Raw genomic sequence first — 23,076 nt, forward strand, 5'->3', positions numbered from 1 at the left:
GTAAAAGGTGCGGCTACGGCCAGTCATACGTTGGTAGTTGAGTCCATAATAATAAAACTAAAGTACTCGAGAACATCCCGAATTACTAATGTAAGCATGCAAGGGCGAACTTGTCCCGATGCAGATTAGTGGCGGTAATAAGGGTTCTTAGGTAAAGCTTATCCTCAAATGCCTTTCTAGAGTTGGAGTAGGTAACCTTCATTGTGTTGCTTTGGTATGCTACGTGATGTGCTCGACATAGGTAGTAGGTCACTTGTGTCAAGGTCCGCGGCATTAGTTACGAGGAAATAGACGGATTGCGCTTGTTGAATTATTTACTAGTTATATTTAGGGTCCAGTTACAGACTGTAGGTGGAAGGTAAGGAAACCTATCTTCGGACGGTATGCACAATGACAAACTTCTTCCGCCTTACTAACTTCTGGGAGTAAGGTGCTCGCTCGTTCCTTATGTTTGGGTGGTGGTATAAGTAAAGCCATTGCGTCGAATTAGGCGATCATAAACCCTCCAACTGCCGGCTTGCCGTATTGTTGCGTATTATTCCACTCGGATTTACACTAGTTTGGAAAGAATGACTGAAACCATTCAGGAGAGGGAGATCGTTCAAAATCTATCTGACCTGGCTACCTATTATGCTTGGTGGATAACTAGTCCCCTCTGTCGACTGGAAATAATCTCTTCGCTCTGAGGGTTCATTGCCAGAAACCTTGAGAAGGAACTCAATAATATCTTGGCTGACACCTTGGGTCATTTTGGCGTACATTTGCTTTAAAATGGTTGCGCCAGACTCATTGATATCGGTGTCTGGCCCGCGGCACATCGGGATAATTTTCTGGTGGGTTGCGGGTTGGACATAGTTATGTTTGTGGTATCCGAGCCAGTTGTAGCAGAAATAGCAAGCCGGTTTGCTACATCCAATGTATTTGTCTCTGCCGACGAACTCATATCCGCGCCGACTGAAGTGATCGGCGATCTGAAGCTCAGCATGAACCCTCGTCTCTAAAGTCATTCGATTGGCAAGTCTGGCCCGTATGCTGTCGTCACCGTTTCTATTGGTAGGAATATCTAGATTAACAATGGCGTGAAGAACCGACTGTGTGGTCCTTTCATTTTGGGCTGAAGAATCCTTGCATACCCCCCGCACAATTTCGTACGGAGACATGTCTGTTAGGTCCAGGCCAATAGTAACAACACCAGGAGCATCGACAAAGCGGGTGCCTGATATACAGCGTAAATCAGGAACTTGACCTGTTGTTTTCACAATAGAATTCGCCGCAGAACGTGTTGCGCTGATGCGGCCAATGAAGTGAGCGAGCCTTCCGAAGTCATCTTGCCCTTGCGGTTGTGTCGACATCTCCCGGATGGCATCAATCTTACCACCTCGCATCCCGTAGCACCGTTCAATCAGGTTAGCCATGTCTAAATTTCGTGGTGGTTCAGAAAGCGTCTTGAGTTCTCTTCTGAGAGAAAGCACTAAGAAAATCAGCAAGCAAAAAAAAAAAAAAAATCAAAGAGGTGGGAATTCTCGTACCGCCTTCGTCTGGCAACGCCTTTCTTAACTTCATCCTGCACCTTGTCGCGTAAATCTTCAGCTTCCTTTTATAAAACTCAAGCCGCGGCATGCACATATGGACGGCATAATGAAAGATCTCATCGCAAATTCTCGATTCTGTTTGAGTATTCATGCTCCGGAGCATTTGGAGGATTCTGTTGGCATAGGCCTTAATCTCCTCTGAGATTCCCTCATTTGCAGCTAGCCATAACATATTACTATGCTTCAATTTCTGTAATGCTGTGGCAGTCACTGTTGGTCCTCCCTTGCGTATGTCACATAAATACGCAAAAGAATCCAAGAATTGCCGACAGGCATCTGTCATAGTGTCGCCTGATATCGGTCGTCGTTCGGGCTCATCCTTAGATCCTGCAAGAGCCTCGAATAGAATCAATCGGGGATAAAATAACTTGTTCGCCTCCAGTGATGTTTCTTTCATTATTGAAGTTACATCATCATTTCCTGCCTTCAGTGCTCGACGCCCGGAAGGAATAGACATATCATGAAAGAGCGTGCCAATGATTAGGCTCAACGACAACTGGCAAAGGGCAGGATTTTGTCTCCCAAATCGTCGTCGTCAACCGATAGGAAATGAAAATCTAAGAGCGTGACTTACCCAAACCTCTCCAAGTGTCTGTATCACCAGGGAGCCGAATTGAGTGGTTGGTAATGAGCGGGGAAGCGCTCCGTTGAATGCAGCTGCCGGTCACCTTACATGGGCTACTTGTATTATAATGATAAATATCACCGTCAACTACGAAGATTTACTGGAGCAGAACTCTCAAATTCGACAGTTGCAAAAACTCTTATATGTCAAACCCAGAGTAGGTCGCTACCATCAAATGAAGGGCCACTTCGCAATGGAGTAACACGGCGTCTAGATACAATCGCCTCGCTCCGATTATCGAGGCGCTGTAGGCTATGTACACTAGTGCGTTTCGATATTCGCTGGTTGGACTTTGCTTGCTCGGACGCCCATCCGATGGCCTTCTGAGTGTTGCTAGACGCGCGTCCACATGGCGAGTGTACCTTGAACCTGATAATTCACGGCCATCTATAAATCCATGCTACGGTATGACGAACGTTGCGGGGATATTGACACGGCCTTCAGAAGAGTTTAGGTCGATACTTGTAAGCAGGTTCCAATTACCTATGCTTTTATATACCAGTTGTTGGATCTAGCTCTGGCCCAGGTCCGCTTGACAAGCCTCAATCTCCCAATCTCCCTGCTATATCATCTTATCTAACCCTCTTTTCCCCTTTCTTATTAGCCTCTCAAAGGAGCCTCTAGTCTAATGTTGATGAAGTTAGTGCATGTAATACCTAATGAAGATCTGGTACTAGTGCCCCAATTAAATAGGGCTGATTTTATTATTAGAGTGGAGGGCCGTAAGCCTTTTGGATAAGTAAACCTCGGTTTCGTATAGGCGCCTAACTCAAGTTATTTATACTATTTGCACTAGGTCCTTTTTCAACTAGATCTATCTTAGATTACTAAAAGTGATAGACGTTCCTTACTGCTACTTACAATAGGAATAGTAACTTACTGGTAAAGTACGGGAAGGATTTACCGTGGCAACTGATCGGACATGAGGTTCGAAGGCTACTCTGTACAGGGCTATCAATCTACGTCATGGTGTTTTTTTCTGCGTTCCGGGTATAAGAAGCATCGAGTCCTAATGTTTCTCGCAGTTTGAGTATCAGCTTGAGTGATAGCTTGGTCAGAAAGCTGCCTCGGAACCTCATTACAAGCACAATGAATCGATCAATTCGAGTTCTCGCTGCTCTGTTGACAGCCGGTATTTGCACAGCTCAAGGCCAGACGACGGAGCTCCAGTCCGTAGGTTTCAACTCTAGCTTTACACTTACGCAAGCACAGATCGAAGCTGCGAACATTTCAGCTGGCGTTGCGGCCGATATCGAGAATGCCATACGTTATGATTTCTCGCAACTTGCTTTCGGTGGGCCAGGGCAAGACGACTTCTACACACTTCCGCCACTGACACTGAAGTGTAACTCTACGACTCTAAAACCTGGCGTATTACTCAAGGTCCAAGACTATACCAACACAAGCGGATACGTACTGCCACCCAACCTAGCGCTCTCACGCATCCTGTATACCACGAAGAATTTGAACGGCACCGTCGTCCCAGCTTCCGGATTTGTCCTCTGGCCCTTCCAGCCGCGGCAATTCAGTACTGGTAATTCTAAGCAAGGAGCCCCTGTTATCCTTTGGGCGCACGGAACAGCCGGCCTCACCGCGTCAAGGGCGCCGTCCGCACACCGGGCGCTTTGGTATGGCGACAACGCTCCATTCTCCCTCGCTCTAGCGGGATATGCTGTCGTCGCGCCGGACTACGCAGGCCTTGGAATCTCGGCCTCATGGGATGGCTCACCGATTCCGCATCAGTACGAGACGTCGCCGGCCGGTGCTTACGACGCTCTCTACGGTCTGCGAGCGGCGTGGGAGGCATTCCCAGGGCAACTGCAGAGCATGTTCATTGCCATGGGGCACAGTCAAGGGGGAGGCGTCGCGTGGAGCATCGCGGAGCTATTGGAGGCGGAAGTGGAGGCTTTCGCTGATCTGGCCAAAGGGTACCGCGGGACAATTGCCGGCAGTCCGATGACCAATCTCTTTGCTTCTCCGCCTTGGCTTATCCTCACATGGCTCTCCACGTACTTGAAGGGAGTCTATCCCTCCTTCGACCCTTCCGAATGGCTTACGCCGCTTGGGCTGGCGCGCGTGGAATTGCTGCGCCAGGTCCAAGGGGGTACTAGTGTCTCCAAGTCCCTTTTTCTGGACTCAAACATATACAAACCAGAGTGGAATGAGACATGGTACGTCAATACATATGCTGAGCTCGCCAATGCAGGACGGAAGCCCTTTGCAGGCCCGTTGCTAGTTCTGCAAGGTACAGGGGACACAACTATCCCCTACCCCCTTACCAACGAGACTGTCGACGCGACCTGCGCGCTCTTGGAGAAGTCGAACAAGAGTCGCGATCTCGAATTCCTCGTTGTAAATGGTACCGGTCACGTTCCAACGCTTGATGCTACTAGACAAACCTGGTTGCGGTGGATTGAGGATCGTTTTGAAGGTGTTCCTCTTCAGCATAGCGGCTGCTTTAGAACGGAGATCGAGAGCTTCCGACCTCTACAGAACTATCAACCTGTGATAAATTCCTTCATTCAGTGGGCTGGAGCGGCGGATCAGTGGTTTGAGAAGCCGCTTCCCTGATTAGGATGACTACCACTGTTCTCAAAAGGACGTAGTCTCCGTGTATGATAGATCGTTCTATTCAGTACCTAGTTTTGAGAGTTTTCCACGGTCATTATTGCGATAATGAACTTAATCAATAATCATATCCGAGCTTCGTACAATAAGGGTCACGTAAAGGTCTTCGATCAGTAAGGCAAACGCGTATAGGGGACTCCAATTTCGGATGCCAAACTCCCACTTCGGAACGCTTCCATATGAGCGACATTGTGCGACATGGCAGATATGGTGCTGGAAAGTACCTGCGGTCGCCTATACAGCGTATTGTGGTATAAACAAACGCCACACAGCCAGAAAACATCAGATTGAATTTCCATTTTCCACTACAGCTCAGTTTGTTCTTCGCTTGTGAGCCTCATGGCACTCTGCCCATAATGCTTTGAAACCGCGAGCTGTGTGTCCGTATCAGCTCAGGCGTGTAGGTGGTCAATTGGTTAATAACCCAAGCACTGCTGCCCAACAACATCCTACCTAATATCACCCGAGCTGATACCCGTAGTTGATCTTCTTTTTCTCACCCGATTTGCTGCTATCTCTGGGTAGGAACCCATGAGCCCTAGTCAACCCATGACTGCTCGCACCCTCCTGTAGATCGCCCAATAGCAGATGAGTATGTGAGGTCCGATCCGAGGACTTCTTTACCAGATTCTCTCCAAAGTTCCACATCTTTCTAGTGATATCTTCTTAAGCAATATTAGAGATAGAACTGTCGGTGGCCTTCAAAGGAATTCGGGTACTAGCCTGGCGTCTGATAAATTCATGACAGCGTTCTCGCGGCTAGTTGAACTTTGTGTGCGCCTTGCGCCCTGGACCGGGGTATTCAAGATTTCAAATAATTATGTCTTTTCATCGATAGCCTAGATGAATTTGACAATAATTACCCATATCTCTCAATCACATAGAGCGCCTTCAGACATGCTCCATCGTTGGACAATAAGCTCTAATGAACTTGTGAAGATTTGTGTGTCAAGTTGAGTTCAAGAGCCTTTCCTGGAAGTCTTGACGAGCATCAGCGATTCGTACTTCACAACTTGATAAGAGACGACATTGACTATTTTTTCATGCCATCACTCTAGCGCTACCCTAGGTTCTAGGGGCATTAGTAGGCAAGCCCTAAAGAGTGCGGGCCCCTAGTTGATAAGATCTGAGACTCTACAGAGGAAGTCTTCTCCTGGGTGGCCTTAGTTTTGAAGGAGCTGCAGATAGGCCTGGACGACAAAAATCCGCTTATAGGTCTCTAGCGAATCGTGTCTGAGAAGTCCAACGACATGGATGCTTCGCTTGGGAAGGTTATGAGCAACATACCTAAAGTCTCCCGATGCACCCCCCCGGATCTCTGCGTCTCTTCATGCTCACCACAGATAACAACATACAGAAATCACTAGTGAGATGGCTTTGAGGCTTCTGACTCAGTGACAGCAGAGCGGTGACGACTTTCCCTAATGAGTAGTCACGTCGGCTTTGAAATAAGACGCCACTGTTCTAATAGGTACACTTTACATCGATGTGTCATCTCAAATACAAATATCATTGCTATTTCCTCTGCCGATACTATATCAGTGTCAATAAAATGCAAGTCTGGCTCACCTGATTCTACCAACAATACTTTGAACCTGTGGGTCCACGGCTGTTCTGCATACAGTAAGAGAAACACTGTCTCCTGAAGGTAGCGAATCTACGACGGTCCCATAAAGCACTGCAGATCTGTGCTGAAGACCTGCAGCTCAGATTGAGAAGATTCCTGCACGCCGTGCTAACATGCGTTTGCAGGAGGTGGAGGCGGCGGAGTGCCCCAGGTTTTCCTGACGGCGCAGCATAATTCCCATCCTAGGCTTAGAGTAAATGTAGAAGGAGATAATTTAGGTAGTTTGTCCGTATCTTGGCTCCCCCGCTCTTCTCACTCACTTCTCTTAGCATCCTTGGGCCTAGAGTACGATCACCTACGAAGACGATGTCTGTCAACCCATCAACTTCCATTCAAACTTACCATGCCAACTGTCACTGTGGCATGATCACATTCTCCGTGAGATTACCGGACCTAGCTTCATCAAAGGTCGTATCTTGCAACTGCTCTATATGCACGAAGAATGGGTATCTTTTCGTGTATCCCAAGTGTGAAGATGTTATCTTCCACTCTGGCGAGCTCAAAATGACATCCTACCGTTTTGGACATGCCAAGAAGGAACATAAGTTCTGTCCGACGTGCGGGACTAGTATCCTCATCGATTTCTCCCAAGCAGATCGAGAGATCGAGAGGCAAGTCACCGCGATAAATGTGAGTGGAAATAACTCATCTTGTCATTTTGTTATCTGAGAACTAATATTCCGTTGTGGCGGGCAGGTGCGGACATTTGTCGGAGCTGGAGATCTCATAAAGGACCTAGATTTAAAACATGTTGATGGGAAAACCAAGCTCGGGCCAGCCTATATCGAACCTCTCCCTTGAGAAATAAGCATGGTTCAGAATAGAAATCATCGAATCTTAATCTTCTTGATAAATATCTGAAAATGTCTTCACTGTGCCATTTGTCTAGCTTAGATGAGGGGAATGGCCTGTCGGGCAATGGCAATGTTACGAACTCTCTCTGTTGGGAAAATCGCAGATCAGGTCTCATCGGCCTGAGCGCTTAAAAGCTCCTTCCGCTTTCTTCTGTCATCACGTGACTATGATCTAGCTGATCTATGTGATCTGCCTCAGATCACACAGATCACATAGATCACAAACTCCATTCTTCAGTTTTACGCACATACTCTATATTTATATGATATTAATATTCCCCTTTGTATTTAGTCATTCTTTTGTAGTTATTTATTAACTTCGATATGAATTCTATTCATTGACTACTATCCAGACTCCTATCTGTGTAGAATAGTGGTAGGAGCCCCTGAAAGCCTTCATAACGATTACCCTTGTTCGACCCTAGAGTTACCTGCAAATTAAGAACACTTTGACCTACTGCCTGTACCTCTTAGGTGCTGTATAGAAGGTCTAATTTGGCTATATTATAATTGGAAAATGAAATTGTGTTTACGTTAAAATCCCACGCGTCGCGTTCATACTTTAATTGACAACTGCCTATAGTAATGATAGCCGGTGCTTATGTGATCTACACAGATCTTGTGTGCATATTGGGCCCTGTAGGTAGGTGTAAGGGGATAAGTGAGTAGGTATGATGAGTCAGAAGGCTTATGAGGACTTATTGCAAGAAGGCAGCTAACTGGGTAAATAGTCATGGTGAGTCAGAGTCCAAGGGCGAAGAAAGGAAAGACTATAAGCTTAACGATATTTGCTATGTAGTTAGCTATGACCTTTCCTTACTTCACTATTCGATTCAAGTATATTAATAGAATTCACTTGGCTATATTATTTGAATTCATATTTCTACCGCCTTAATCCTGTGGTACAAGCTGCAAGAATGGCCTCAACCACTGAACTTATCGGGATTCCGTGGGGTGGAGTTCATGTGAAGGTCTCCGCCTGGGGGTAAACGTGGTATAGAAGACTTCAAAGTCGGACATCAGAACCTTCAGTTTTAGGGGTTTCTATACCAATACTTTGATATTTGACCTCTTAATGTTGTATAACGAAGACGAGTATACATCAGCCTTACTCGTGCTAGCCGTATCCAGCTTTTACCTATCAGAATTTGGCTATCCTGGGGTAGTACATTCCTCAATCAGTTACCAATATTTGTATGTATGGGGAAATTTTGATCCCAAACTACCTGAGCCTAATTCTACATTAGTCCAGGTATGGTATGCAACGATACACTTAAGGCCGTCAATATTGAGGCGACTTTCGTCAGCGCTAACCTGGATGTCGACACAGCTAAGCGACCCGTGCCTATTGAATCGACAGCTAGTACCTTCTCAGACTGATTTGGGTCGCCATGGATATTATCCTGGCAACCAAACCCCATCTTCTCACTCAGGGTAGTATCCCAGCGTATACGATTACCTCCCAGGTTTTTCGAGCTCGCAAGATTTTGATAACATAGACAGTATATAATGTCACGGTGACGGATCTGAACGGCTTAACACGCGTCATTCAACACGGCACTTCAACGCGTATTCTTGAGCCGCTTCTATTAGGTACGCTGATACTATCCATCATTAACTGGGTTCTCATGCCCACTACAGCCCTACTCCCCAAGCCCTCGACAAGCTTGGCGAGCACAGGAGCGCTTCTAGTGGGTGGGAACATCTTCGCTTGTCTACTGCCAAACGCAGTATCAATGTGCATCGAGGAACTAAAATCACATTTCCTTAACCTAGGGCTTGATGAGTTCTGAACGGGCTGGGGGATCATAACAGTCAATAAGGAAGGGCGAGCAGCGGAAGAGATTCATGGTTAATGCGGTTTCTTCTGAAGAACATCAATTGACAAGTTCCGGCCCGAAACCCAGTCCTGGTGAAATAAGGAATGAGATAGAAGGCTACTAAGGTTATGTTACACGCGCGCACGGCCGAATATGCAGTTCGCCTGCGGCTACGGGAGCATCGAAGTGTCCTTCATAACCTTCAAGAGACATGCAGGTGACATTGGAAGTAAGGGTATGCAGACCTCGCTTCATGAAACAAACCAATTAGACGTAGGCGGCCAGGGCTGACAGTCTAATTGTATGTAGAGACAAAGTCAAGCCACCAAATTCAAGGGGGAATTGGATGGTCAAGCTGCAGCCCTAGCAGATTATCATATTATGAATGGCCTCAAATGCACGCCCTGTCATCTGCCTTTATTATAGGTCAATTTTGCATAGTGCATTAGCCACTTTGGCTAACTCTTTGCCAGAGTCCTGATAGATCCCGAGTACGCCAGTCGGAAATATCAATTCATCTAGGCCGATCTAGCTTAACAGCTATGGGATTTCTGGAAGCAGGAACAAAAGGAGAAGTATAGGTGTATAATCGAGCCTAGATATACTTGCCATGGTGACCATCAAGATGTCAGCTACTTGGTGGTGAAATGAGTTAATCGAACGAAGTGACACGTTATCTGGGGGATGGAGACTCGAAACTGAAAGTTTGAACCTGTCAGGGTATAAAGCAGTACTAGGGGAGAAGTTAGCTTGAAGGAGCGGAGACAGCTCAGCAGTTGGGTATATAAAGGGGAAAGGTCTCCCTAGACTGCTTAGGATAGACGAGAATAATATCATTGAACCCCTATCCCTACATTCGATCTACACTACCTGCTATCCAGGTGCAACCTACTGGTGACCTAGCTTCACTCTGGGGACGCATACTCGTAGAACCCATCATCTCCTCTGTCGACACAAGGAAGTGTCTGGTAAGGAGATTCGTGATGATTGGGGCCGTCCTGATAAAATTGGGAGTACATGGCTTTCATATAGTCTGCTATACGGCACATGTTGCTGCACTTTCGAATTTGCCTTCACGTTGTTTTAGAGAAACATATTCATTCGTAGAGGTCTTCCGCCGTAGCGATAGGTAGCACGTCCCTGCCGAGTCGACGCTGTTTAGTTTGGAAGAGGAAAGTACCTTGGCATAGTCTTGGGCAATGTGTCCGTGTTTACAGCTGCGATATTGCTTTTCCTCTCCTTTCTTAAACAGTTATCTGCACAGGCAAACCGTGATCATCTTAGATGTGGGTATGACCCTGGAGTTGATTTGGCGTAGCCATGAGATGTTCAGGAGGTTATGGCTGATGAGCATAAAGGGGTCCTCGCAACATCAGATGAAGAAGTGGAGGCACCATGGATTGGCTAAAATACTACGATCGCGTCAAGTGGCCTTAGCGCAGTACTTTTGCATATCATTATGGTTGTTGCCGGAGAATATCTGACAGAGCTCGGGCATTAGATCTGAGAGATTTCTTTAGCCGCAGCCAGGGTCCTTTGTGGGACCATATGCACCGGCTTAGAAATATCGAGTGGTTGGAGATATTTTGCGGCAGAAACCGGTACCAGCAATGAGCCTACATAGTACTATATGCTAGCTACCAATGTGCCTGTCTGCCCCTGAAGTGTACGATGGAGTCTGGATACCCTTCCCGCCTCACCGAACTGGGAAAGTCCATGCTGCAATGCCAGCTGGCATTACTGTCCAGGGTGGATTGCTTCGGCCAGGATTCACCGTCTCTCTCAGCATTTGCAGTGTCAAAATGGATCTTTTCGGGTCGTTTCGGATGTTCTGGACGTGTGTGAAGCTCGAACCATGTAAGCGAATACAGGGACTGCCCCTGTTGATAGGACAACTGTAGAAATACTAAAGATAGTTGCATAACGGAGACTTGTCCGACCCAATTCAGCCACCGCAATATCGTTTGGCTAGGAAGTAATATAATTTACGTTTGAGCTTGTAGATATGAAACATGAAACATAAACAGGTGTCTCGATTCGCACACTGAAGGAGAGCGATCTGATCTCGAGCTATCATAGCTCGAACGTCGCCATGGCGTCTAGAGTCTCGGCGGCCCCACGTGCTCGATGTTCCGCGCGGTAACCCGCACGACATTTTTATTGCTGCCCACAGCGGAGACGTGATAGCGAGCCGTAGAATTTAGACCACGTAGGTGCTCGGTGGATGCCACTCAAGGGTACCCCCCCACAGCCGCATGGGGGTCTTTATGATTATAGGTCGATCTCGCATGAATCGCAGTTCGAGCGCTGCGAGGGTATCACCGTGCTGAAGACCCTAGACACAGGAGCTTGGGCCTCTTGAACTCCGTAGGGTTGCATTCTCGAGCATCTTAGAGCCGCCATGATATTGAACAACAAAGCAGTCCTGAGCAGAGCATAATGTTAGACGAGGACCAGCCTTCTAACTCGGCGCTTGAGATGGCGCAGGAAGGCTGCCCTCGTGCGGAACCCGCCGATTCACCAACTGTATTGCATCGTACGACTGTGTTACGGGCCTAGCACGTCTTTGTTATTGAGTGTCCGAGCGCTTTGGAGCTGAGGCACGCACAGCATACGAACTTCACCTTCGAGCGTAGCCAGACCCCAACCACCAAACAAGGGGCTGAGAGCGGCATACACAGAGGCTGTTAGTCAATGAGGTCGAACTTAGCAGCGATCTGAGTGTATGTTCGGGTATGAGAAGTTCGGCATCTTAGCACGGCAACAAATGTGTATATAAGGACAGTCAAATCCCCCAGACCAGAGAGCCTTTTTTCCATCATCATCCAACAACACAATCCAGCTTCACTACCACCACTTCCAACAACTCTTCACTTTCAGTCTTTCGACTCAAAACCCCCAACAATCAAAATGTCTGCTCCGTAAGTGGCTTCATCCTTCGCCTCTTGCTCGCAAAGGCAAGTCTACTAACTGGCTCAACAGCGTCAAGGCCAACTCTTTCGAGGGTGCTCCCTCTCTACCCCTCCCTGGTCTCTCTGGACAGGGCAACAACGTTGCTGGTAAGTGAACAGAAATCCATCCCTCACTGGCTCAGCGACAACTAACTAACATCACCAACAGGCAACCTTGTTAAGGGCCCCGTCGATGAGGATGGCAAGCTCAAGAGCGCTGCTCTCCTCGTCGGTGTCAAGCTCGACCTCGAGGCTGAGGTTCACCTTGCCGCTCGTGTCCGCGGTGACATAGTAGTTGGTCTCTATTAAGTGTAGCGACAAACAATGAAACCCAGCTCACACAGCAACAATAACAATGCCTTGACAACTTGATCTGATTCATCTCCCTCGGCGAGTAAATTCACAATGGGCGACTCTGTTTTCATTCTTCGAGCTGCGCTACACTTTACAATGGGGTTTAATCTGGGATACGAGGTGTTCGGAACTGGGAAGCGATAAGCGGTTGTGGTTTGGATCATGATGACTTGGGAACTGGTTTGGCAAAAAGCATGCGGGAACCGGGCAAAAGAGAAGCTGCACCTTGATCTCTCTATCGTCAACTCTACTGATTGCCACCCCGGCTATCAATAAAATTATATCTTCTTACCAACTCTCTGCGCTTTTCTCTAAGATCTTAGCTTGAACAGTGACTGAAAAGTTCTAACTACCTCTCGACAGCTCGATCTTGGGCAGCCATCCTAGTCTTGATGACAAATAGGATGCTTTAGCTCATCTCAGCAGCGCTCACACTCGAGCAACCCCCGCGATAAGCTGAGAAGCATTGAAGTAAGCTCGAGGTTCCTCCTTGCTATAGATGAATTTATCCGAATGAGTTGATTAACTATATAAGAATAGTACGTATCATGCTTGCACAGCCCACGGTTGTTCTATCTCACACTCTCATTCAGCCACTTGTAAACAACCCTTGCGTCCTTTCCCTTATACCTCTCATCTGCCATCGCCTCACGGAACGCTTCTTGTGTTGGCTGATCTAAAACTGTTCGGGCACCTACACTCTCAGCCAATTTACTTCCCATGCTTAATACCTTAGCGCACAGCTCGATTCTAAACCCACCATTATAATCCCTACTACTCGGGACATTCGTTTGCACCCCTGGGACCGGGTTACTATGACTAGTGACCCAACACTGCCCACCACTAGCGTTTATAACGTCAGTCAGGAGCTTCACGTCTAGGCCGGCCTTAGTCCCTATGTTGAGAGCCTCGGATGCGGCGAGCGATGTGATAGCGCTGAGATAATTGTTGATGACCTTGAATGCAGTGCCGGCTCCGACATCACCGCACAAAAAGGTCTCCTTCTCCTTGCCCATGTGCTTCAGATATGATTTCACGATTGGAAAGACGGCATCTGACACAGCTGGCGGACAACCAACCATGAATGTCAGTGTACCAGCTTCAGCCCCCATAGGACCACCTGAGACAGGTGCATCAACGAACGTTAGGGTTCCCTCAAGTTTCGATGCACTGAGTTCTTGAGTCGCTTTCGCAACGGCCAAGATAGTCTCAGTTTCTATCGTTCCACATTCCATGATGAGCTTAGGCGACGGTGATCCCGACTTCACTGCTGCAACAGCACCAGCGAGGATGCCAGTTTTCTCGTCTAGGTAAACAGTCTTGACAGCGTCTGACCTAGGAAGCATGGTGATGATGGTATCCTTGTTTAAAATAAGTGCTCTATACCCGGGCTCATATTTAGGGGAGTGAGTATGGCCTTACTGCTGCTTTTGCTGCTTCAAAACCGTTGCTGACAATTTTGACGGCGGCCCGCCCTTGTGCTTCATTCACGAATCGGTCTAGCGCTTGTTCGCTCACGTCGCATATGAGAAGTGTCTTTTCTGGCCCTAAACCCGACAGCAGGTTTTTCGCCATAGGGAAACCCATTACGCCAAGCCCTAGACCAAATCTTAATACTTTACAATTATGTAATACCGAGATTCCTTACCTATGAAGGCCACTGTGTCTACTGGAGAAGCCATGGTGATATTCCTTTGCCCCTTTTTCGTGAGGACAGGTCAACGGACCAAACTTAGGATATGCGAATCGATTGAAAGAAATGGAAGAGTGGAAGTATTGAAACTCTACGTCATAGCCGGCGGTCTCGTTAACTGAGGTACTGATTATGTGTGGTAGCACACCTCAAACAGCAACCAAGCAATGAGAATAACATTGATGACTAACGGTTGAATGTGCTAACTAGTTGATCTCACCTTCCGTTCGCCATTGATCAATGAAGAACCTCGATATGGAGTATACCTCACATGCTAACTCTCAAGATCACACCGTTGGAAAGCTATAGTTGACTCTCAAAACTTCAACTGCCGTGACTTGGAGACTCAAGACTCCCCCGCGGGAGGGTCGCAATCATGCACACGCATAACTTACCAAGAGCAACAATGCCGGCTATACTTCTCCTCACCTTCAGCAACAAGGCCCCGACTACAGCTTATCCGGCCAGAACCGATGCCTGTTGTGCTCCCTCCAACCCTTGTCATGCGCGAGCACAACCTCAACATCCGCCGTCTCTCTCAGCTGATTCACTCCCCCATTGATCGCCGCCAACGTCTCTTTCGCCAAAGGCGTATGTACGTGCACGCTCCTCACCCCTCCCCGACCGTCGTCGTACTCGGCAATTTCTTTTTCCCCGCTTAAGATCCTGGTGTCGTGACAGCAGTCGCCGCCAAGATAAACGTACTTCTTCTCGCTGATACGCACGAGCAGGTTGACGTGCCCGTGTATGTGTCCGGGACTGTCGATGACGTAGACGCTTTGATCCCCGAAGAAGTCGATGGTGCGGGGAAACCCAGAAAAGGGCTGCCACGACCATGTATCTGCCGAGGAAGGTAGTCTGGCTTGCGTGTCAGGAGGAGTAGGTGTGTGTACTGGGGCAATCGGTCTAGCATAGTAGTCTTCAAACTGGCCGTTCTGGTTGGGTGTTGGTGGTAGCTCGACTGTACGGGACGCGGGGAGCTCATCGTCGTTGAATAACTCTGCTGGATAGTTTGGTCCCGCGCCGTGCTTCAGGAGGTCCAGGGTGCCTGATCCTACGACGAATGTGGCGCCCGGAAAATCCGATGGCGTACCGATGTGATCCCAATGCACATGGCTTAAGATAACGAAGTCTACGTCTTTATCGGTATTAAGGAGATCACGTCCTTCATCTCCATTGATCGCGCCCTTCCGAAGACTTTCGGCGCAATCCGGACTGGTGATGATGGGTTGTCGCTGAGTTATATGCGGCTGTTGTGCGACAGCGTAGCCCGAAAGATTGCGCTTGACTCCTAAGTCAAAGACGAGATTCGTCGCGTTTCCACTGCTTGACTCTGGGTGCTGGATGAGAAACGATAGCGACGGGACCGTGGTGCGCACGGTTGGATCGGCCCCTGTGACGAAGAGGTAGTCCGGGAGGGTTACTGCAACATCCAGGGTCAGCAGTTTTCATCTCGAAAATAGTTGTAAGAAGATTGAGAGGTCCAAGGCTTCTAGACGTAGATGTGACTTGTTTACGCGTTTTAAACACTCGCGAACTGCTACAAAGTGGTCACAATTTGTGATGGGAACTTACTATGCCCAGCGTCCAGAGCCGAAACTGTCACATATACAGCACTTTCGGGATCCGGGAAGACCGCCATGATTATCACAGATACTACTTGTGCAAATTTTCTGACCGAAAATATGAAGTAACTTGGTAACTATTTGATGCGAATCGGGACCGCTGGAGACGATCTGGGGTTGACTGAAGAAGTTGATTGCAATTGAAGATAATCCCATAGACAATAAATGTTGACATTTACTTTCTAATTATAGGAATAGCAGTAGTGGGGTTTGTTAAATCTTCTTGTGTAGAGTCTATGTAGCATGGCGCTGAAGATAGCAAGATGGTAATTTCACGCCGGCCGTATACAGCTCACCTTGACCTGACTAGCATGTAGAGAGTCCTGAATATTTCTATGTATCGCACACTCGAAACAACCTATCATTATCCGCGCGGTATCAAGAAGGCGCACATGTTGACTTGAAAGTCTTGATCGACGTTTGAAACGGAACGGACGTATCTAGTCATCGGCGAGGGTAGCGCTGCCAGATCCGTCAGCTAGGTTTCATTCAGTGGCATGTATAGTGTGGCATACTAACGTATACCGAAGCCACAGCGGCAAAACGCCAGCAAGGAGAGGGGAAATCACAAGTATCGGCAGTTTTTCGCAATCCTTGTAGGATTGTAGATCCCCCTCACTGAAGGATGTATCAAAGTAGGGGGGTAGCACAACGAGGAAGCGTACGAGAAGCGTAAATCAATTCTGGCAAAGTAACTAATATGTATTCACTTCAATGTATTCTGATACTATGACCAAGAATCCCGAGGGAATGAAAAGCCCAGCATAATGGCATCGCCTAGTCATTCCAATCTACCCGATTATATGAAAGCGCAGTTTTTGGATGCCTTCAACTCGCCTTATGTTCTCCGCTCCGTCCCGCTCCCTGTCCTGAGCTCCCCGCACGATGTTCTCATCAAGGTCGATGCGGCCTCATACTGCCATACGGATGCTGTCCTTGCTGTAGGGCAGATGCTGCCTAGGCCACCTAGTCTCCCACACGTAGGTTGCCATGAGTTTGCCGGCACAATTGTCGCGCTGCCGAATGACCCTCCTTCGAGTTTCAAGATAGGAGATAGAGTTGGTGTCCCAGGTCGCTCGTATCAGCCATGCGGTGAATGCTTCGAATGTGTCGCTGGCCCAACGTTGGAAAGTCCCGATGCCGACCCGCCGGGATACTCGGTGTATTGCTCCACGGCCTTAAACAACGGGATAAGTCGTGACGGAGGCTTCAGAGAGTATGCCGTCGTTGATAGTCGTCAGCTCTCTCCAATACCAGATAGCCTTTCGGCTGTCGATACGGCCGTTCTCATGTGCGCTGGTGTCACTATCTACGGAGCCTTGAAGCGCTGTGCACTTCAACCTGGCCAGCGGGTCGGCATTGTGGGCTGTGGGGGTGGACTCGGACACCTGGGGCTTCAATTCGCTACTAAGATGGGCCTCAAGGTGATAGGAGTTGATAATGCGGACGCACCGCTGAAATTGGCACGAAATTTGGCAACCCCTGCTAGAATAGTCGATGCAAGAGTTGAGAGTGCGGATGAAGTAGCGATCAGTCTCGGAACAGAAGACGGAAAGATGGATAGGGCAGACATGGGACTCGACTCAGTTATCATCCTACCTGAGAGTCAGAAGGCTCTCGACTATGGCGTTGACCTATTACGAAATCACGGCAGATGTGTCGTGGTTTCGTTCCCTGAAAGGGGATTCCATATTTCTGCTCGAGATATTGTCTTTCGGGATATATCTATTGTGGGTAGTCTCGTGGGCAGCAACAAAACTTCGAGAGACGTTCTGCAATTCGCTGCGGAACATGGCGTAAAGGCTGTACTGAAAACATTCCCATTGGCGAAGCTGAATGATTTGGTGACCGAATATCACAAGGGAGAAGGTGGAAAACTTGTAATTGATATGTCTTTGCCTGACTAAAAGTCTAGATAATAGGTAAATTGAATATGAAGTCTCTATCCATATCATTCAAGTTTCAGCTTTCTTGGTATAAAGGTATACAGGCGCGCATAATGACAGGGGCACATGGCCTTCAATTGAGCAATGCAGCACCCTTCCAGCCCGAAACGAACCTCATCCTCAGTTTAGATTAACTGGCTTTGCTCCCTAACTCCCTAGCCATTTCGCCTTTCTCAGCCATCTCATCCAGAACCTTTTCAGCGATTTTAATAGCCTCAACGCCGGCTGGCGCACCGCAGTATATCGTACAATGGAGAATAGCTTCCCTGATTTCGAGCTCGGAGAGGCCGTTATTTCTCGCGGCCCTGACATGAGCGGCCAGTTCTGGTCCACGATTAAGCGCCATGAGCATGCCAATATTTAGCAAGCTGCGCTGCTTCCTCTCAAGCCCCGGGCGTGTCCAAGCATTACCCCAGCACCATTCTGTAATGAGGTTTTGCATGGGCTTGGCGAACTCGCTTGAGCCATTGGCTAGTGATCGATCAACATAAGCATCGCCAAGAGCGCTCCGGCGCACTTTTAGACCTTCGTCGAAGAGCTGCTTGTGGAGGTCGTCGAACTTCGGATCAGTACTCATTTTGAGTTCAGGTGTCGAGATAGGCGATCTTGATTCTAGGCTGTTCGATAATGCGATTTTTTTTTTCTTGTGTTATAGGAATGTTGTTCTGGGGCTCATGTGCCTGCAGGCTAGTCAAAGCAAAATATTGCGAAGTCCCAAATAGCTTCGTGAGGGGACATTGCATCATTATACAATTTGGAGTTACATCACCTCTCGTCGACTCCGCATGCTGTGTTCGGCTTTTGGGCTCAACAACTACCGACACGCATCTACCTGGAGAGATAGTTGGGGAAGATTTGCAGTATCAAAAAGTAGGTATAGCAAATGGAGGACGCCGAGCTACAAGTCCGAAAATCGGATGTCTTCGTCAGCAAATAGAGATAACTTTCAGGTCGGGACTTCTACTAATCGGGCGTGCCTGTCGGTACTACGACTGTACAATTGATTGCAACAAGCTGGAAGATATTATAGCAAATATGGGTAAGATATAGTTATAGTGAGATTCTACGCTATTCATGACGCGCAAACGACGGGATAATGAGTATTGTGGAATGTGAATGTGGCAGCCGCAACAATAGGAGAGGGTGGTGGTAGTCTAGATTAGATATAGGGGCTTGTATCACCCTACGAGTATCTACCATTACCCCTCAGCTGCCTGCAACAGGATTTCTTTCTTGCTTGTGCTTATACAACGGAAAGCTTCAATATTCATTTATGAGCCTTGAAAGGTTTTACATTATGTCTAATGATATCTTAACCGGGAAAGTAGAAATCGAGACACGTGAGTTCGCGGAGAACGGTGGCGGCAGCGAAGAGGAGGTCAATGAGAGACGGAGAAAGGAGAGAGCCCTCGTCCGTCGACTAGACTGTTGCATAGTGCCTGTCCTGATGGTCCTCAACCTTATTAGCTATCTAGATCGAGGAAACATAGGGTTTGCCGCAACTCAAGGCATGACGCGAGATATTCAGCTTAAGGGAAATCAGTTAAACGTTAGTATCTCTTATGCTGCTCTTTTTCTTCTCAAGCCACCCATTTTCTTCCAACTCTCTACTAACAAACAAAGACCGCGGTATCTGTCTTCTATATCTTCTACATCCTCGCCGAGTTTCCCACTTCCATCTTTGTTAAGCGCCTTCGATTTGATCGGGTCATTCCGACTATTACCCTTTGCTGGGGTAAGGATACATCCCTTTCTCTCGCTTTCCACTTTATTGAATATTTGCGGATGGGTAGTATCATGAAAAATGCTAATCATTCCCCTAGGTCTTATATGCTTATTTACAGGCTTCGTTCAGTCATTTGGCTCACTTGTTGCTACACGTATTTTACTCGGCTTCTTTGAAGGCTGCCTGTTCCCGTCTATTACACTATGCTTGTGTAACTGGTACAAACGTGAGGAGCTAGGCTTGCGTATAGCCCTACTGTTTAGTAAGTTTCTTCAGACACGAAGTATTGGTCTACAAGATATCTGACGAAATACTGTAGTTGCATCGGCCCTAGCAGGGGCCTTTGGAGGACTTCTTGCATGGGCTGTGTTTCATCTTGACGGAGTTTCTAACATGGCTGGATGGCGATGGTCCGCTCTCCCCTATCCTGCCATCGCCTACATCAAAGCTAAGTAAAGAGACATAGGCTTTATATCCTCGAAGGTCTAATTACAGTGGTGTGGGCTGGTCTATGCATCGTACTTTTACCTCGAAACTATGAGACTGCGTATTTCCTAGATGATGAGCAGAAGGCTCTCATGAAGAAGCGTGCCGAAGAGATGGGATCCTACGGTGGCGGCACAGGTCACTATACCAAGGCAGATATCAAAGAGGCTGCGAAAGATGTGAAGAGCTGGGTACACGCCCTAATCCAGATTGCCATCGTGACCGTGCTCTATGGTAAGACTAGATATCTAACTTAAAACTCTACAGATGCTGATTTTAGTTGAAAGGATTTAGCACGTTTTTGCCTATCATTATCAAGGACGGTTTTCAGTTCTCAACTATACAAGCGCAATATCTTGTTATCCCGGTGAATATATGGGGATCAATTGTCTACGCCATCGGAGCCATTCTATCTGACAGATACAGTGCTCGCTTCTTGCCGTTAGTTGTATGCGCTCCATTCGGTATTGCTGGTTACGCAATCCTACTCTGCGATGTGCCGTCAGTGATCCGGTACTTTGCTACCTATCTCATCGCCATCCCCTGTTTCTTATGTACTGGTGGCAATATGTAAGCTGTCCTTGCCATCTGCAGCTAGGATGTCGTGGAAAAGGTGGCTAACTTAGTTCTGTACTGTAGCACCTGGCTGTCTGTCAACTGCGCCCCTGATGGAAAACGCGCAGCTAGTTTGGGCATTCAACTGACATTAACAAACATTGGAGGCGTTATAGCAGGTCAGATATACCAGTCCGGCGCAGGACCTTCTTTTACACTAGGTCATGCATGGTCTCTAGGCTCATTAAGCATTGCCTTCATCGGTTGGTGGATTATGTGGACGATATACACAAGGCGCCAGGCGTCTAAAGACAAGATTCTGAATGAAGGGGCTGTATACGCCGATGCATCATTTACTGACAGATCTCCTAACTTTAAATATCAGATATAGATAGAAATCTCATTATATGACCTGCTCATACAAAGCCTCAGCATGAGTCTGTAAGATCCTGCAATCGTTTTCAATTAGAAGCTCCAGTCAGCTCCTCTATGATGGGTGCTGCCACATGGGCTGTGTGCAAACTCAATAGCGTCGCGATCTCAAGCACTTCTAGTATTTCCTGCGGAGTTGCGCCATAACCGAGAGCATTTCGCATATGGAGTTTCAGCCCAGGAACATAGAGGTGCGTCGAAGCGGCATCAAAAGCACAGTATACAAGCTCCTTCAACTAGGGAATGAGTCAGTAGCCATAAAACAGGTGTCTGAGTCGCTGAAATTGATGCGATCATGTGTTTAATAGGGGCAGTACCTTAGGTTCAAGAGCCCCTTTGCCCTCTCCACTGGTACCCTCTACATTCTTGATCCACGGCAAGCTCGAGAATTCCAAATATCCCGCGAAGAATTCAGGATCAAGTCGTAAGAAATCTTCCCAGAAAGTATGCCAATACCCGCGCTTCTCCGTAAACTCTTGCTGCAAATTCTGTTGTGTCTGATCAAACGGCCGGGTTATATCTTCAAGATACTTTCCTTCTTCCTTCAATACCTCCACAAGTAGAGGAACCCCGATATTGCAAGCGTGTATTCCTAGAGTACTAGATAGTTCGATGACTTCGAGGATTTCGTCTCTAGTAGCTCCCTCTTTCGCTGCGGAGGTGACATGCTCACGAATACCAGGCGCGTACAAATGCGTTGCAGCACAGTCGACAGCAAGGGCGATCAAAACCTGTTCTTTGCGTGAAAGATAAGATTTCCGTCGTGGTACGCTTGCCAGTGATACGCTGGCAGAAAAGAAGGCTGAGTCAACTTTTAGGAGTGATTGCCAACCCTCATGAAAAGCGTCTGGGCCGAGCTTGGAGTCGAACTCGGCCTTGAGCTTCTCCTGTTCTTCTTCTATGGCCATAATCGGGTTATGGATCAATGATTCCTTGATTACAGCCCTATGGGGCTCCGATTAGGGTGACTTTTAAGGAGCGAGATTAGCGTTCGTCAATCTGATAACCTTGAAGTAGTCTAGGTGTTGTTTCAAAGTACAGCCCTCAGAGAAACAATGATGGGCTGAAGGCTATTCACCCCTGAAGCTGCCAGGCACAAAGTCCCGAATAGGCTGAAGACGGGATATGCCACTAGTCTCGCAATACAATTACCGAGGGTCCCCGCGTACCTCTGGTGCCGAAGTGTGGTGGAACATGGTTCACCTTGGGGTAACGACTGTAGGAATGAGGGGAACTGGTGTCCTTCACCAGTACAGAGTATTGACCTGAATTAAAACTCGCCCGAAAAACAACAGCGCTCAGATTGGGCAAATCTATCTTATTTGCTTCACCATTGAAAACGAGCAGTTCCACAAGCCTTATTCGCGGAGGCCATCGACGCCAGTTATATTCGTAACTCGTCTCGTGAGAGGTCTAGGGATATGAGTACGTAGGATAAGGGGCGCGGTATCGATTTTACTATCATAAACTTCAAAATAGTCAATTCATTATCTGCTTTTTTACCTTTTCAGTTGTCGTCACAAGCTATACCGTATCAACGAGCAGCCTCAATCTAGCAGATGAAGAGTTTCAATCAGTTCGTTATTATGCTAAAGAAATGGAATACACGCACGTGCTCTTCTCGTTGATGATATCTGTCGTCATTAATGCCGAATAAAACGCAAAGAAGAAAAGATTATCACACGGAAGGATGTTCATGTTTATGTATTTTCTGTGTATGTACACCACGCAAAGTCTAGGCAAAGTTATTGGGTACATTAATGTCAGAAAGACGCCGGTTTGAGGTCATACTGGTGCGAGATATTGAATGGCAAGATAATCTCAAAAATGCGAAAAAATTCTTTGATGTCTCCGATATTACATCAAGGTAGGGCCTGGCATTAGTAGATACCTATTGAAACGAAAAACTGGGAATCAGGTGCTAGCGTATGGTGTTCTCAACGATTGCGAATGCATAGATAGCCAATCCTTCTGTTACTCTACTTCATCCTTTTCAAATTAGGTCAATCAGATAGAATTACCAGAATCATCTGCAGTCATTTTACCATGAGTTCCCCACTCTCGAAGTAGTTTTGCCATGGTCTCCTTGTACCGCTCCTCGGCATGCTGTAACGGTGTCATATCTTTGTCATCTTTTGCCTCTAGACTGGCCCCTCGCTCAA

The 23,076-nt window shown here is 47.5% G+C and overlaps 10 protein-coding genes across 10 annotated transcripts; 5 read left to right on the forward strand and 5 right to left on the reverse strand.

Annotated features, from left to right (window-relative positions):
* Positions 1-203: 203 nt before the first annotated feature.
* F5B22DRAFT_618769 (uncharacterized protein) lies at positions 204-1,505 on the reverse strand (the record flags this gene model as incomplete). The annotated part of the gene is made up of 1 exon (XM_047975734.1): positions 204-1,505. A coding segment is annotated over one exon (897 nt), but the record flags the coding sequence as incomplete, so codon positions are not given.
* A 1,450-nt stretch (positions 1,506-2,955) lies between these two features.
* F5B22DRAFT_375938 (uncharacterized protein) lies at positions 2,956-4,845 on the forward strand. Its single transcript, XM_047971213.1, has one exon. It carries the CDS (start codon positions 3,307-3,309, stop codon positions 4,786-4,788), a length of 1,482 nt encoding a protein of 493 aa, XP_047827960.1. The 5' UTR covers positions 2,956-3,306; the 3' UTR covers positions 4,789-4,845.
* Positions 4,846-6,413: 1,568 nt separating this feature from the next.
* On the forward strand, positions 6,414-7,721 carry F5B22DRAFT_618777 (glutathione-dependent formaldehyde-activating, GFA). The gene is made up of 3 exons (XM_047975735.1): positions 6,414-6,468; positions 6,598-7,102; positions 7,169-7,721. The coding sequence occupies exons 2-3, from the start codon at positions 6,779-6,781 to the stop codon at positions 7,271-7,273; spliced, it is 429 nt and encodes a 142-aa protein (XP_047827961.1). The 5' UTR covers positions 6,414-6,468; positions 6,598-6,778; the 3' UTR covers positions 7,274-7,721.
* A 3,958-nt stretch (positions 7,722-11,679) lies between these two features.
* Positions 11,680-12,750, forward strand: F5B22DRAFT_376011 (uncharacterized protein). Its single transcript, XM_047971214.1, has 3 exons — positions 11,680-12,067; positions 12,129-12,205; positions 12,267-12,750. Exons 1-3 carry the CDS (start codon positions 12,057-12,059, stop codon positions 12,404-12,406), a joined length of 228 nt encoding a protein of 75 aa, XP_047827962.1. The 5' UTR covers positions 11,680-12,056; the 3' UTR covers positions 12,407-12,750.
* A 273-nt stretch (positions 12,751-13,023) lies between these two features.
* On the reverse strand, positions 13,024-14,133 carry F5B22DRAFT_649495 (6-phosphogluconate dehydrogenase; the record flags this gene model as incomplete). Its single annotated transcript, XM_047979180.1, has 3 exons — positions 13,024-13,812; positions 13,874-14,049; positions 14,100-14,133. The coding sequence occupies 3 exons, from the start codon at positions 14,131-14,133 to the stop codon at positions 13,024-13,026; spliced, it is 999 nt and encodes a 332-aa protein (XP_047827963.1).
* A 157-nt stretch (positions 14,134-14,290) lies between these two features.
* F5B22DRAFT_376048 (uncharacterized protein) lies at positions 14,291-15,865 on the reverse strand. Its single transcript, XM_047971215.1, has 2 exons — positions 15,720-15,865; positions 14,291-15,567 (listed from the first exon to the last, which is right to left on the reverse strand). The coding sequence occupies exons 1-2, from the start codon at positions 15,784-15,786 to the stop codon at positions 14,594-14,596; spliced, it is 1,041 nt and encodes a 346-aa protein (XP_047827964.1). The 5' UTR covers positions 15,787-15,865; the 3' UTR covers positions 14,291-14,593.
* Positions 15,866-16,127: 262 nt separating this feature from the next.
* On the forward strand, positions 16,128-17,704 carry F5B22DRAFT_618790 (GroES-like protein). Its single transcript, XM_047975736.1, has one exon. The coding sequence runs from the start codon at positions 16,537-16,539 to the stop codon at positions 17,674-17,676; it is 1,140 nt and encodes a 379-aa protein (XP_047827965.1). The 5' UTR covers positions 16,128-16,536; the 3' UTR covers positions 17,677-17,704.
* Positions 17,705-18,816, reverse strand: F5B22DRAFT_618792 (AhpD-like protein). The gene has a single exon (XM_047975737.1). It carries the CDS (start codon positions 18,290-18,292, stop codon positions 17,846-17,848), a length of 447 nt encoding a protein of 148 aa, XP_047827966.1. The 5' UTR covers positions 18,293-18,816; the 3' UTR covers positions 17,705-17,845.
* A 117-nt stretch (positions 18,817-18,933) lies between these two features.
* F5B22DRAFT_376096 (retrograde regulation protein 2) lies at positions 18,934-21,040 on the forward strand. The gene is made up of 7 exons (XM_047971218.1): positions 18,934-19,264; positions 19,339-19,450; positions 19,539-19,703; positions 19,761-19,851; positions 19,908-20,161; positions 20,215-20,497; positions 20,567-21,040. Exons 1-7 carry the CDS (start codon positions 18,989-18,991, stop codon positions 20,871-20,873), a joined length of 1,488 nt encoding a protein of 495 aa, XP_047827967.1. The 5' UTR covers positions 18,934-18,988; the 3' UTR covers positions 20,874-21,040.
* On the reverse strand, positions 20,746-22,025 carry F5B22DRAFT_376087 (AhpD-like protein). Its single transcript, XM_047971217.1, has 2 exons — positions 21,232-22,025; positions 20,746-21,150 (listed from the first exon to the last, which is right to left on the reverse strand). The coding sequence occupies exons 1-2, from the start codon at positions 21,820-21,822 to the stop codon at positions 20,944-20,946; spliced, it is 798 nt and encodes a 265-aa protein (XP_047827968.1). The 5' UTR covers positions 21,823-22,025; the 3' UTR covers positions 20,746-20,943.
* Positions 22,026-23,076: the final 1,051 nt, after the last annotated feature.

Source organism: Xylaria bambusicola (assembly GCF_022495145.1).
Source record: "Xylaria bambusicola strain CBS 139988 unplaced genomic scaffold F5B22scaffold_43, whole genome shotgun sequence".
In the NCBI taxonomy this organism is placed as follows: Eukaryota; Fungi; Ascomycota; class Sordariomycetes; order Xylariales; family Xylariaceae; genus Xylaria; species Xylaria bambusicola.

Coding starts and splice junctions, on each gene's coding strand:
- F5B22DRAFT_375938 (XM_047971213.1), top strand. CDS start 3,307: ATGAATCGATCAATTCGAGTTCTCGCTGCTCTGTTGACAGCCGGTATT.
- F5B22DRAFT_618777 (XM_047975735.1), top strand. CDS start 6,779: ATGTCTGTCAACCCATCAACTTCCATTCAAACTTACCATGCCAACTGT. Junction 7,103..7,168: donor GGCAAGTCACCGCGATAAAT/GTGAGTGGAAAT, acceptor TGTGGCGGGCAG/GTGCGGACATTTGTCGGAGC.
- F5B22DRAFT_376011 (XM_047971214.1), top strand. Junction 12,206..12,266: donor ACAGGGCAACAACGTTGCTG/GTAAGTGAACAG, acceptor CATCACCAACAG/GCAACCTTGTTAAGGGCCCC.
- F5B22DRAFT_376048 (XM_047971215.1), bottom strand. CDS start 15,786: ATGGCGGTCTTCCCGGATCCCGAAAGTGCTGTATATGTGACAGTTTCG. Junction 15,568..15,719: donor GGCTCTGGACGCTGGGCATA/GTAAGTTCCCAT, acceptor TGGATGTTGCAG/TAACCCTCCCGGACTACCTC.
- F5B22DRAFT_618790 (XM_047975736.1), top strand. CDS start 16,537: ATGGCATCGCCTAGTCATTCCAATCTACCCGATTATATGAAAGCGCAG.
- F5B22DRAFT_618792 (XM_047975737.1), bottom strand. CDS start 18,292: ATGAGTACTGATCCGAAGTTCGACGACCTCCACAAGCAGCTCTTCGAC.
- F5B22DRAFT_376096 (XM_047971218.1), top strand. CDS start 18,989: ATGAGCCTTGAAAGGTTTTACATTATGTCTAATGATATCTTAACCGGG. Junction 19,451..19,538: donor GACTATTACCCTTTGCTGGG/GTAAGGATACAT, acceptor TCATTCCCCTAG/GTCTTATATGCTTATTTACA. Junction 20,498..20,566: donor TTATGTACTGGTGGCAATAT/GTAAGCTGTCCT, acceptor TCTGTACTGTAG/CACCTGGCTGTCTGTCAACT.
- F5B22DRAFT_376087 (XM_047971217.1), bottom strand. CDS start 21,822: ATGGCCATAGAAGAAGAACAGGAGAAGCTCAAGGCCGAGTTCGACTCC. Junction 21,151..21,231: donor AAGGGGCTCTTGAACCTAAG/GTACTGCCCCTA, acceptor CTCATTCCCTAG/TTGAAGGAGCTTGTATACTG.